At 38.2% G+C, this 14,901-nt stretch overlaps 1 protein-coding gene across 2 annotated transcripts in view; it reads left to right on the forward strand.

Annotated features, from left to right (window-relative positions):
* The first annotated feature begins 397 nt into the window (after positions 1–397).
* IL7R (interleukin 7 receptor) overlaps positions 398–14,901 on the forward strand; it is a 29,294-nt gene continuing 14,790 nt past the window's right edge. For both annotated transcript variants that reach the window (XM_067730058.1, XM_067730059.1), the window contains exons 1-2: positions 398–515; positions 4,991–5,129. In XM_067730058.1, coding sequence (XP_067586159.1) covers positions 434–515; positions 4,991–5,129 — 221 coding nt within the window. In that variant the 5' untranslated portion in view covers positions 398–433. The remainder of the gene's footprint in view (positions 516–4,990; positions 5,130–14,901) is intronic.

A 14,901-nucleotide genomic window follows, 5' to 3' on the forward strand; every position in this document is an offset into this window, starting at 1 on the left:
TTCTTTAAAGCAAAACTCACCCCAGACATGCAACTGATAAGTTTGTCAGTTTAGATTTTTGTCTCATGATACTTTTAAAGCGGGCCTAAGCTAGCTTGAACCTGGATTTGAATCTACCACCTTAAGTCTGAAACAAGCCTAGTATGTTTGGGGGCTGCCAGGGACACCAAAGAGGTACAAGCATCTCAAAGGCTCCATCCCTTCCTTCCCTCCACTTCTGCTTATAGCAACACTCCTTTTACACACACTTCCTGTTTCTGGCACTTGCCTTCTTTTCTGCTGTTTATACTTCCCCCAATACTTCCCCCCTGTGGTTAAACAAGTATAAAGTCCTAAAGCTGGAGATTTAAGTTGCTCTCTCTCTCTCTCTCTCATTCATTCCTCCCTACACGTAGGCTCACGCGCCTGCTCTCTCCTCTCTTTTTCTCTCAGAATGACACCTCTAGGTATTGCTTTGGGTATGGTTTTCTATTTACTTCAAGCCGTTTCTGGAGAAAGTGGCTATGCAGAGAATGGTGAGTCATTTCTAACTTTTCTTTAGGATTTCAGATGATCTCTAGCATCTGTTTCAGGTTGCTCAGATCCCTAACAGACCAAAGTGGGGCACTGGGTTAGAGGGAGTTTGAGGGCTTGCCATGTAGTCAGGCGTTTTGTGCATTCTAAGCAGCAGGACAGGGTGCCTGGGGACAACACTGTGAGTGGTTTGTAAAGGCTTAGAATTGTCAAGGGATGCACTTGACTCTCTCAGTGTGGATCTTACATGTCGGTCAATGCCTCTGCTCTTACAAAAAGAACACCCACAGAGACACACTGGTTATGCTTGCTGGAGAATCTTCAAGGTAATTTTTTCTTGTCAAGAAATGAAGCTCATTTTGTTCTGTTTAGCTTTTTAGAAGGTTCTGAAAGCTTCACTTTCAAGATAAAATAATATCCAAGAACAACAGCTTTGTCTGCACTTACCTTTGCTATATCCTCAGCACCTACTCTAGCATCTAGAACATAGTACACATTTAACAAACATTTGAAAATTTCTTCAAAATACTTTAGTTTTGGTAGAATCGTGTGGTATTCTTAGTGAATAACTGAATAGGGTTAAGATCTGAGCGAATTCTCATTGAAATATATTTAACTATCTCCATGTCAGCAATTTTACCATCATATAATAATTATCTTTGGGATCCTTAAAATACTTAGTATCTAGAGGCAGATGCTGCCTACTTTGTAAATCCATTGTAATTACAACTGAACCGTACACAAAGGTGAAGTAGTCCAGAGGAGCCACCTGGAAACTTGGACCACCAGATTGCTCCTGAAAATTAAATGCTTTCACTTTAAGACTTACAAAGTGTTTGCTTAACGAAGATATCAAACACATCAGTCTAATGAATCAGCTTGGATATCTTAAGTTATGTAATTTCTAAGGATGGAAATCCCTAGAATATTCTCTTTAAGGGACTTTTCAGAGGGTTGACATTTTTCACAGTGTGACCATAAAAAAATGACTTTGTGGGAGATGATGATTATTTCATGGTAAATGTTGTCTTGTGTCTGTAGATAGATGCTTGGCACGTAACGCATAAATCTTACTCTTTGGAGTATAGTATATCCCTTCTATTTCTCCCTGCTGGTCATATTATTTTGAAAAGAAATTAACCATTTTAATTGAAAGCTGAGTTTTCACTTCAACTCTTTAAATTTCAGGGGTTTTTTAGGAGATTTCAGGGTTTTTTTTAGGAGATTTGTTTAATTGAAAGCTGAGTTTTCACTTCAACTCTTTAAATTTCAGGGGTTTTTTAGGAGATTTGTAACCACCCATCCACATGACTACATCAAAATGCTTCCCGGTTTGGAGTGTCAGGAATTCAGAATAATCAACTGTGGTTTGTTAAAAGATAAGTTAGTTCTCTGATAACCACAAGAGTGATCAAGAGAAGAAAGGGATACTTTTTAAAAATCCAAACCATTTAGACTTTTACTCAACTAAGCCCTTTCAGTAGGAAGCTTTTAAACCACACTGCCTTGTCTATAATACATAGTTCGAAAAACCTAATTTTTATAATGAGCTTTTAAAAATTAATAGGTTAACTCGCTGTTAAAAGCTCTATGTAATTTCAAAGCCATAGTCATAATAACATCTTTGACAGAGAACTCTTTTTCAAAGGAGGCCCAAATGTTTCATGTACATTCTCAGAATTAGAATTCTTATTTTACCCTTTCATTACTTATTTCTCAAAAAAACGTGATAAAGTAGCTAACCCTGACTGAGTGCTTACTGTGTTCTAAGAAGTCTTTGTATACATTTATTCAGTGATTCCTCATGATAACATGAATTTAAATATCAGAACTCTGAAGCTTAGAAAGGTCGAGTAACCTGATGGAAGACCACAGCTACACAGTAGAATAGCCAGGATTTTAACCCACATCTGTTCAGCTCTGGTGCCAGAGGTCTTAACCACTGTGTATATGATGCTTAGCTAAGCTTAGAGCAGGTATAACATTCTCTTTGTAGAATGCCATGCGATTTTGCAGGTTATTGAGGAGAATTTTTCTTGTATACAAAGCAACTTGGCTCAGTAACACCTGCTAAAGAGCCAATGAGCTGTTTCTCAAAACATGGCCATTTTAATTGTACGACCACTGCTTTTTTTCTCATTTATTGAAGTATAGTTAACTTACAATGTTGTGTTAGTTTCAAGTGTACAGCAAAGTGATTCAGTTATACATACATATATATATATATATATATATATATATATATATATATATATATATATTCTTTTTCAGGTTCTTTTCCACTGTAGATTACTATCAGATATTGAGTATAGTGCCCTGTGCTATACAGTAGGTCCTTGTTATTTACCTACTTTATATATAGTAGTGTGTATATGTTAATCCCAAACTCCTAATTTATCTCCCCCCGCCTCCCACTATCCCCTTTGGTAACCATAAGTTTGTTTTCTATGTCTGTGAATTTATTTCTGTTTTGTAAATACGTTCATTTGTATCATTTTTTAGATTCCACATGTAAGCAATATCGTATGATATTTGTCTTTCTCTGTCTGACTTACTTAACCTCTAGATCCATCCATGCTGCTGCAAATGGCATTATTTCCTTCTTTTTTATGGTGGAGTAATATTCCACTGTATATGTATACCACCGCTTCTTTATCCATTCATCTGTCAATGGACATCTAGGTTGCTTCCATGTCTTGGCTATTGTAAATGGCCACCGCTTTATAAAATGTATAAGAATATACAGCAAGTTCACTTTGCCAGATTGGATGGTTAAGGATAGTGGGAGTGCTTTGTTCTGTTAATACCCGGCATCTGCTAGACTCTGCTCTCTCTGGCTTACGTTGCATGTTGCAGAATTTTTGAGTCAAAGATGATCCACAAATGTCTGAATCCAAATAGTAATGTAGGTTCTGTTGTACAAGATTGGTGGAAGTTCTAAAGAAGAGAAAACATTAAGAGAGCATGAGTACTGCCATATAAGGGCAGGCTAAAGCCACACAGAACCATTCCATCAAGAAATGTGCCAGCAATTAAGGGACTAGATCTCACTCTATGAGATTAGGAACGAATATGTTTTGAAATGGGAGCCCTAAACGGTGGGCTGCCCCTCACTATTTAAAATTGTCATTAATAAGAGGGCCATACTCTTCTGAAATTACATAAGGAGTCTTTGCTGGTGGCAGAATTGTGAGCCGGATGGGTTCTAGGTATAGTCAGAAAGAGCAGTGCACACAGCTCTTATCTAGATGTGGCTTTTTGAGATTTGTCACTTTGACTGAACTGACCCTTCTCTCAACTGGTTGATCCACTCACAACCAGCTTTAGTAACTTTCCCATCGAACTAATGGGTTATTGATTAAAGTGGATGCTGCTTGTAATCCCATGGCCTACAGGACACTAAACTGGGGTTTGATTTTTAGTATATTGTCTATCCTATTTAAAGCCCTAGAGCATCTATTTTCTAGTATCAATGGGCCAAAGTAATTTCTAGTATCATTGGATTTTGAAGCAATCATAGCTCACACTCAGCCTGAGAATGGCTTTGGTTACTCTGGATTTTCTCAGATCCCACTTGGAGTCTATTTGCTGGCATAGTTTTCTCTATTAAATATTGTAAAATATACACACAAAATATCTATATAATCTTAAGGGCCTCAACCCAGCTTAAGAAATCGAATACTCTCTCTGACAGACAATACTTTCCAAAAGTGGTGGCAAAAAAATTCTGGTTCCCCACATACTTCCAGAATTTTGCTAATACCTAGAAAATGCAATATCTCTAAAAGAAGATTGTATAAGCTCAGAAATAGTATCTATAAGATTCATGTCATGTAATTTTTCCTAATCATGTTTGCCTCAGTTAGTAGCTTAAGACAAGTTGCCTTATATAAATATTTACACAATGGAGATAATCAATGGTACTTTTAGTTAGGATGCCTATTTAGGCAAGGGAAAGCTACCATTTTAAAAAAGGGAACTTCTGAATGCAAGTTAGCTATCACCTTCTTTCATTCAAAAAAAATTCTTGGGAGGGAATAAATGAAGATTAGTAATAAAGCCCAAGACTAGATTAGGTAGCACATAAATAATAAAGTATCTCATTTGAAATGTATACAAACAAAAGAAATTCCCATCTATATAAGAGAAAGCGTGTGTTTAGTGTCTCATTCTAGACCTCCAATGCACTAACCCAATGGCAGAGATATTTAGAAATCTTAGGAGGCTATTTACTAATTGTGATGACTTCTTTTCTATTAGAAAAAAATCTGTGCACATTAGGTTTTGTTTTGGTTTTGTGATTTTGTTTGTTTGAAATCCTATTTCTTGTCTATGTCTTTGGGCTTTCCTTCTTTAGATAAACAACCATCACTCCTTTATGTCCACCACAGAAGGCTGCCATTTTATCAGTCCCTCCAGATTTCAAAAGGACGCACTTATTGGCTTCATTAACAGCTGTAGGTTTGTTCTTTCCCAGGAGACTTTGACGATGCAGAAATGGATGACTACTCATTCTCGTGCTACAGTCAGCTGGAAGTGGATGGATCCCAGCACTTGCTGACCTGTGCATTTGACGACCCAGACGTCAACAGCACCAATATGGAATTTGAAATATGGTAAGGAATGGTGCCTTCAGTGGGTGCTTAGAAATCATCTGTCTCTCTTTTGTATACTGTACAGCACCAGCTGCAAAGGTGAGAGTGTGGGAGTTAATTATCAAATATTATAATTGAATAAATTCCAAAAACTTCCTGGAACTCCTTGTCCTTCACCAAGAGACTCAAGCAAAGCAACTCCCAAGAGCTCATCTTTCAGGTCCCACTGCTACAGCCAAATGATAGTATGGATGTAGGAGATCCCACTTCCCTCCTGACTTCATGGCAGAATTTAAATTCTGGTTCTTCTGGGACACTCATCCCCCAAAAGCTCTTTGCCCAACATGAGACAATGTAGTGTCTTGAAGCTGCACTTGAGGGCAGGTGCCTGGTTTCTAATCCCAACACGAGCACTTACTAGCTTTTTAATCTAGAGTAAGTTGTATAACTTTTCTATGCCTTAGTTTCTTCACCTGTTAAATAAGATATACCACCTCATAGGGAGATGTGATGCTTAAATAATTTAATACTTTAATAATTTAATTAGAAGACATATCTGGTATGTAATAAGGAATGAAAAAGAGGCATTAAGTCAAAACTCTATGAATCTAGACTCAGCTGCCATCCCCTTGACACAGTTTGACTTCAGATGGTACTCTCAATACGAGTTTTCCAAAAATCCACAGAAATAAAGTGGCTCTTGGTTTCATGGAGCCTCTGAGAAAAGGTAAAAAGAAAGTCTGTGTCTGGTTTGAAGGTTTGGTAAAGAACTCAGAACTTTATCTTCTCCCTCTTTCACAAATCATCTCTTGTTGCCAAGGGTTACTATCTCTAATGACTTGAAAAAAATACTTGACCGTGAAATTCTGACTTGTGGCTATTTCCAAATTCATATCAGATGACCTAATTTTAGTTAGTTGCCTAGTAAGGAAAGTAAGTCAAGATCCACCAGTACTAAAAGAGGGCTTCGTAAATTCTGTAGACACTCAGCCAATCCTCCACAATATATAGTCTAGACAAGCCCTGAATCCCACGTCTTACATTAATTCCCTACATCTGTTCATGAAGTGTCTTCTGCTATGGTCATTGGATAAATATGACCTTGGACGTGAATTCCATAGTGTGTTCTCAGTCTGCCTCTGTCAGTTCACTTCTATAACATGCTTTCCAGGAATAAAATATATCAAGAGAAGAGGAACCTACAATGTTCAGAATCTGTGCAGCAACTAGACTCCACTAAGGCAGCCGAACAACTCATTCAAAAGATGCACTCAGGGCTTCCCTGGTGGCGCAGTGGTTGAGGGTCTGCCTGCCGATGCAGGGGACATGGGTTCGTGCCCCAGTCTGGGAAGATCCCACATGCCGCAGAGCGGCTGGGCCCGTGAGCCATGGCCGCTGAGCCTGCGCGTCCGGAGCCTGTGTCCGCAACGGGAGAGGCCATGACAGTGAGAGGCCTGCGTACCGCAAAAAAAAAAAAAAAAAAAAAAAAAAAAGATGCACTCATTTTTGTGGGCAAAACCCTCTCCAACACAGAGGTCTGCTTTGGGCTCTCCAGCCAGCCGGGTGGTGAACTGCAGTGGTTTTTCTTGGGGAGGCTGAGGCTGACCTTCTGTCCACTTTCATTCACAATGGTATTTGACCACTTCCTTGGCCACTTGAACAAACTTTCCCGCTTCCTTTAACAAGTCTCTTGATTTCTCCTGTCATATTTTAACCTGTCCATAGCCTCCGTTTGGGTTTTTCAGTTGGGTTCAGATATTTCTGTTGGAAAGCGATTGCTTTAAGACACGTTTTCAGTGTGAAAGTATAAGTATGAAGCCCTTAGTAGGTTAAGGTGCTTCTGGAGAAAAGCCATTTTCGCAAAGGTATCCACACCTTGAGGGAGAGATTCGCGCAGCTCCTGGGTTCAGAGTAGTGACGTAGCTCAAGTTAAAGCCACTTAAATAGAGTGCTGTACTTGCTGCTTTGGTTGGGCTTCTTTTCCACAATGAAACTAGCTTTATTCGAGCTTGTTTTTCTGTGAACATAAATTTATAAAGAAAGAAATTGTAAATGATTGAAAACTGTGAGTTCTGCTGAAGTCATTACACAGGCGGGATTGTTGATAGAAAGCAGGCACTGTTTCCCAGAGGGCTCACCAGGGACGTTTTCTAACAAGCATTGCCTGATCTGGCCGCCAGTCTCCCAGGCTCAGAAACCCATTACTTAGTGTTCAGTGTTCAGTGTGCAGTGTGCAGTTCCATCTCTCAGGGATGGACTTGGATTAGCCAAAATCACAGAGTTGGATTGCCAGCACTCCAGTTGACAACTTTACATGGACAGATGCAACTATCATAGTGACCCAAATGTTCACCCCCAGCTCAGGTGTTTGGGGGGAGGAGAGAAAGAGAGGGCCAGTAGGTTGTACATCAGTATAAATCCACTCTCACTGGGGGATCTAGAAATTCTTCATTCACCAGAACCCTAACCAGCTCCCAGGTACCTGGAGTGACAAAGCAGAGGCTCTGGAAACAGGCAGGGAGGTTGGAATCCAGGTAGCGGCACTAGCTCTGTGACCCGGGGAGTCATTTAAGCTCTGATCCTAGCAATCACCTTGCACTGGGGTAGAAGGTTTAGTGTCTGGTTTATGGCCTGTAAATGGTACTTAATTCTCTCAGTGTCATCAGATTTTCATTAAAAATGTGATCCAAAGGTTCCGCAAATACAGCAAAACAAAGGAAATTTGTTTGTTGATTTTAAGACCAGAGTTAATTTGATTCGTATCGCAAAGTGTTAATTTTTCTAAATTTAGTGGCCATCATTTAAAAATCTAGGTATCTCTTTAAAAATCAGATTTAGTAATGCTGGGTCTAGACAGCAAAAATTAGCTGAAAAAAATTTTGATTGCTTCTATAGATGGGGAATTAAATCTCAGTCCTGAAGTTGGGCTCCCTTTTCTCATTTCTATTACCCACGTGGACACCACAGGCATGTAAATGTGGGACCCTGCTTTTTAGGTGTCTGCATAACTTTCATATTCAGCTCAGAAGGTAATTATATTTCCTTTAGTTCCACATTCTTGGGGCACCACAGTCACTCCCAGGTACCGCCTACAGATACCACTTCAAATATGTCATTTTTTTGTTTTCATCAATTACCACCAACATCACAGGCTGCATCCTGCCAAATCTACTTCATGCTTCTGACTTAACTAGCAATATCTGTCAAGTGTTTTTAATTTAGTCATTTCTAGAGTAATCCATACCAACTTTCAAAGGTGTTTAATACTTTTGAGAAGATTCTGTCTTTTAGGGCCAAATGAGGAATAAAATCTATGGCTGTTTTTAGTATTTCCATGTAAATATCTGTTTGCACCAACAAGAGAAATGTATTTATCACTCTAAACTCCCGGCGATTGCAGGAGGCTTAGGAAGGTGGCATTGGGGTGAAGAATCAGGTGCAGTGGTCCCAAGCAATCTCGCCCTGTTTTCAGAACAAAGGAATTTGTGTGAGTGGCTTAGGTTTGATGTCCCTTAGGAAGCTCCTACAGGGCCAAATTTGCTAGCCTATAGTACTACTTGGGTATGTGTAGTGATCTCTTCACCAAAATACCCTAGAACAGCTCTATCTAACAGAAATACAATGTAATCCACAAATGTGTGAGCGATATACGTAATTTAAACTTTCCTAGTAGCCTCATTTAAAAAAAAGAAATAGGTGAAGATTAATTTTAATATTTTATTTAATGTAATATTGCCAAAATATTATCATTTCAACCTATAATCTGTGTGAAAAAAATATTCATGAGCTATTTTACACTCTTTTGCATTCTACATCTTCAGAGTCTGGTATTTCATATCTAGAGCACATCTCAATTTGGATGAGCCATATTTCAAGTGTTCAACATCCACATGTGGGGTGATGGCTATTGTGTTGGCCAGTGAAATCCCAGAACATTCCCAGTCCTAGCAATACACACTTAGCAACCAAGTAAGCTGTTTTAATTTAAGTGAATTGAAATGAATTGGATTGAATTGAGTTGAGCCACTCATGGGGGGACACAGTTTCCTCCAATCTCCTAAAGCCAGGGTTAGTGGCACAAAGCAAGGCTGTCTGTTCTAGACCACAGTTGTCTCTTAGTCTTCCGGCGCAGCTTCCCCTCCACATAGGGCAGCTCCTAGAGCTCAGACCCCATAAAAGAATGCCTAGGCTCACAAGACAGCAATATGGTGATCCTTTATTTTTCTTGCTCATTACTTGCACTCCCTGAAGAGCAGGAATGAACTAAGAATACGATTTTAGATTCTTCTTAAATGTCCAAGAGTACCAGGACCTTGCTACATGTTAAGGATCTGCAATGGAATATTCCACACATGCTTTACTTACAAATATATCCTAAACTCAATGATTGAACCAAAAGCCATTTCCTTCTAATTCCTCCATAGCACATTTACCTAAAGTTCAGAAATGGGATCCTGACCCAGTTCTCCTCTTCCAACCTTACTCATCAAACCATGACAGTGTTGCCATCTTCAGAACTTTCCATCTGACACTCTTCTCAAGTTTGTTCCTTGGTATCCATCTAGCTTACCTTAAAATTTTGCTTTTTATTTTTACTCTTCTCCAAATGGGAAAACCCATGTAGCCCAACAAGGGGCATACTCTAGAAACTCCAACACACACACACACACACACACACACACACACTCAAAGCCAGAGCTGCATACCCTAAATAACAGTTAACAAAGAACTATATTGGGGGGGAAATTTTTAAGGAATGTCCCACAAACAATAAATATTTTTAGCCAATTATTAAACTTAAAATTTATTCATCAGTCTTACGTTTTCATGACTACAAGAGCTTAACCACAAAGACCACAGCAGCCCAAAGGTGAGAGGTTCTTCACGTAAAGCTGAGGCATTCTCCTCAGATTTTAACTCCATGCCCACCTCGCCTCAAGCCACACAGACACGTTCCTTCTGCTCAGACTTCAGGAATGATCCTGGAAAGGGCTCACATGGGCACATGCACAGAAGAGTGCACACACATCCAACTCACCATAGAAGACCAACACACATTCTTGGTTGTTGGAAGTAAGTGACCTTTTTAGACTATACTCCCTATAATTTTTTTAAAAATCTGATTAATGAGAAGAATTCTCTTCATGGAAAGCAAACTTTTTTCTTCCACAATCCTCACTTGCAATTTGACCCAACTATGCCTCTTTTTTGGGCTATCTGGCTGGATTTAAAGACCATGTAGGAAAAACAAACTGGTAATCATGGTTATCACAGGAGACGTGAATTAAATAGAGGGTTGAAGGAAAGAAATGAGTAATTTTACTTTTACTCTGCACTGTTTATTTTTACAGTAAGAATACATATTCTGCTTTACTGCCTTATTGTTTATGTGGTTTATTAATTTAATTTCACTTTCTTTCTGGATTACCATTCATTTGGGGGTAAAGTTTACCTATGGTAAAATGTACAGATATTAAGTGAGTTTTTTTTTTTTTTTTGTAAATACTTCAACTCTTTAGTCAACTTTTTTTTTATATAAATTTTCTTTTTTTTTTTTTTTGACTGCGTTGGGTCTTCATTGCTGTGCATGGGCTTTCTCTAGTTGCGGCGAGCGGGAGCTACTCTTCGTTGCGGTGCACGGGCTTCTCATTGTGGTGGCTTCTCGTTGCGAAGCACAGGCTTTAGGCACGAGGGCTTCAGTAGTTGTGGCTCGCGGGCTCTAGAGTGCAGGCTCAGTAGTTGTGGCACACGGCCTTAGTTGCTCCGCAGCATGTGGGATCTTCCCAGGCCAGGGATCAAACCCATGTCCCCTGCATTGGCAGGTGGATTCTCAACAACTGCGCCACCAGGGAAGTCCATTAAATGAGTTTTGAGAAACATATTTGACATGTTGCCATCACCTCAGTTGAGATACAGAACTTTTCTTTCACCCTAGAAGGATGCCTCAGGTCCCCTTCCAGTCTTTCCTCATCTCCTGTGAGCAATCACAGTTCTGAAATCTATCAGCCTTTGGTTTTGCCGGTTTCTGATAATTCTCATAAATGAAATAACACACTGCTCACTCTTTTCTGTCTGACTTCTTTCACACAACAAAACGTTTTAGAGATTTATCTATATTGATGTTTATCTCATAGCTCATCTTTTCAGTTGCTGCATATTAATTCCACTGTTCAAATATACCACAAATTTTTAATCTTTTCTTGATGGATGTTTGAGTTTTTTCAAGTTTGAGGCTATTCTTTTTAGTTACTATTAACATTCTTATACAAATCAGTTTGTTGGTACATATTTTCATTTCTCTGAGGTAAAAACCCCAGAGTGAATTACTGTATCACAGGGTAGGTGTGTATTTAACTTTATAAGAAACTACCCAACAAGTTTTCCGAAGTAGTTATACCATTCCACTACCAGCAATGTATGAGAGCTACACATCACTTCCAATATTTGGCTTTGAAAGTGTATGTCATGATTTTATTTACATTTCTCAAATAACAAATAACGTTGGCCAGCTTTTCAGGTACAGTTGGCCATTTGTATGTCTTCTTTTGCCAAGTATCTGTTAAAGTCTTTTGTCTTTTTTCATTGAATTATTTGTCCTTTTATTATTGATGGATGTGAATTCTTTATATGTTCTGGATACAATTCTGATGTTAGATATATGTACTACAACTATTTTCTGCTAGTCTGTAGCTTGCCATTTCATTTTATTAATGACATATTTTAATAAGCAGGAGGTTTTCGTTTTGATGAAGTCCAATGTATTTCATTTTTCTCTTTTATGTTTAGTGTTTTTTGTGTGATGACTGTCTGTCTACACTCAAATCTAGGAGGATATTTTCTTATGTTTTCTTCTAAACAGTTTACAGTTTTAATCTTTAAATTTAGAGCTACACTCCATACCCAATTAATTTTTGTGAGATTGAGGTTCATATTTTCCACACATTTGCTCAGTTGTTTCAGGACAATTTGCTGAAAAGATTTATTTCCATTGAATTGATTGAGTGCATGTTTTAAAATCAAGTAACCTTATGTGTATGAGTCTATTTCTGAACACTCTGTTTTCCATTGATTAATATTTCTGTCATTGTGCCAATGCCAAACTGTCTTGATTATCATAACTTTATAGTAAGTTTGAAATCAAGTGCTCTGTGTCCTCCTTATTTGTTCTACTTTTTTCAAAGTTGTTTTGACTATTCTGAGTTCTTTGGGTTTCCACATAAATTTTTTTTTTTTTTTTTTTTTTGCGGTACACGGGCCTCTCACTGTTGTGGCCTCTCCCGTTGCGGAGCACAGGCTCCAGACGCGCAGACACAGCGGCCATGGCTCACGGGCCCAGCCGCTCCACGGCATGTGGGATCTTCCCGGACCGGGGCACGAACCCATGTCCCCTGCATCGGCAGGAGGTCTCTCAACCACTGCGCCACCAGGGAAGCCCTCCACATAAATTTTGGAATCAGCTTGTCGACTTATTTTAAATCCTGCTGAGATTTTGATTAAAATTACATACACCAATTTGGGGGAAATTTCCATTTTTCAGCACTGAGTTTGCTAATCCATGAATGCAGCTCTCTATTTATTTAGATCTCCTTTAATACCTCTCAGGAATGTTTTGTAATTTCCATTGCAAAGGCCTTAAACATCTTTTATTAATTTTATTTCTAAGCATTTTATGTTTTTATTGCTATCATAAGTGGAGCTATTACTTTTTAAATTTATTTTCCAGTCTATAGAAATATAATTGACTTTTGTATACCGACCTTAGTGAATTCACTATATTCGTTCCTGTGATTGTGTTGGAGAGCCTTTATAGTTTTCCATGTGAACAAACATGTCTGCAAGTAAAGAAAGTCTTATTTTCTTTCTTTTCAAACTGGTGATTTTTATTTGTTTCTCTTGCCTTATGCACCGGCTAGAACCTCCAGTGCACTGTTGAATAAAAGCTGTGAAAAATAGATATTCCTGCCTTGTCCTTACCTTAGGAGAAAACTGTTCACTAGTTCACCATTAGGTATGTTATTAACTATAGACCTTTTGTAAATGCCTTTTATCAGGTTGAGGATGTGTCTGCTGAGAGTTTTATCATAAATGGATGTTGAATTTTGTCATATGCTTTTTCTAATCACTTGAGTTGATCAGATTATTTATGCCTTTTATTCTGTTCATGGGGTGATTGTATTGATTGATCTTTGATTGTTGAACCTACCTTGATTTCCTGCATGCATCCCACTTTATCATTATGTGTTAATATCAATGTATTGACATTTTCTTGAGGAACATTAATTTGTAAATTTCTTTTCTGTAATATTTTTGCCAGTTTTCTGTACCAGATTTGAGCTAACTTCATAAAATAAGTTGGGACGCATTCATTTCTCCTCTATTTTCTGAAAGAATTTGTGTAGGAGTGGCACTATTTTGTATATATATGATAGAATTCACTAGCTTTATCTGGGCATAAAGTTTTCTTTGTAGGAAAGCTTATTAATAATAAATTGAACTTCTTTGAAAGAAAGGGAACTATTGAAACATTCAATTTCTTCCTTATTTTCACTTTTGGGCACTATCTCTTTTTAGATTACTCTAACTGTTGCAATATTCAACCATTTCTTAGAGTTTGCTTAGAGTTAATGTACTATTTCATGTAAAATATAAGAAACTTGCAACAATATAGTTGTACTTATCACATTCTACCCTTTGTACTACTGTCATATATTTTATATCTACATATATTGGGTTTTGGGGGGGTTTTTTTGGCTGCATGGGGTCTTCGTTGCTGTGCATGGACTTCCTCTAGTTGTGGAGAGCGGGGTCTACTCTTCATTGCGGTGTGCAGGCTTCTCGTTGCAGTGGCCTCTTTTGTTGCGGAGCATGGGCTCTAGGCGCGTGGGCTTCAGTAGTTGTGCCACGTGGGCTCAGTAGTTGTGGCTCGTGGGCTCTAGAGCACAGGCTCAGTAGTTGTGGCTCACGAGCTTAGTTGCTCCACAGCATGTGGGATCTTCCCAAACTAGAGCCCAATCTTTGTCCCCTGCATTGGCAGGCAGATGCTTAACCACTGCGCCACCAGGGAAGTCCCTACATATACTGTAAATGCCACAATAACGCTACAGTATTTGCTTTAAACAATCTTTATGTTTAAAGAATTTAAGAGAAGAAAATATGTATTGGCTTCTTTATTTATTCTGGTAAACCTAATTGCTTCCTGTAGATCTGAAATTCCACCTATTATTATCTCCCTTTGGTCTAAAGTACTTCCTAAAACAAATTATCTCAATTTTTATATAGCTGGAAATATCCTTATTTTGCCTTCATTATTGAAGAATATTTTGTAGTGTAAGGATTCAAAGTGGACATATTTTTCCCCTTCCAGAGTTTTAAATATATTATTCCAGTGTCTTCTCATTCACATAATTTCTGATGAGAAGTGATACTTTTCTCTGGATGCTTTCAAGATTTCTTATTTGCCTTTGCTTTTCAGCCATTTGACTATGATGTACCTAGGTGTGGTTTCCTTTGTATTTATCCTGCTTGGATTGGCTGAGTTTTTTAAACCTAAAAGTTGATATTTTTTGCTACATTTGGGAAATTTGAGAACATTATTTCTTTAAATATTTTTTAGCCAAATTCTTTCTTTCTGTTCTGGAACTCTAATTGCATATTTATTTATCCCCTTGATATTGTCCCACAGGTCAATAATACTTTCTGTTGTTTTAGATTAAATAATTTCTATTGATCTATCTTCAGCTTCACCAACCTTTTCTTCTGCCTTCTATCTGCTATTACATCCATCCCATACATT

This window comes from Pseudorca crassidens, chromosome 3 (assembly GCF_039906515.1).
Source record: "Pseudorca crassidens isolate mPseCra1 chromosome 3, mPseCra1.hap1, whole genome shotgun sequence".
In the NCBI taxonomy this organism is placed as follows: domain Eukaryota; kingdom Metazoa; phylum Chordata; class Mammalia; order Artiodactyla; family Delphinidae; genus Pseudorca; species Pseudorca crassidens.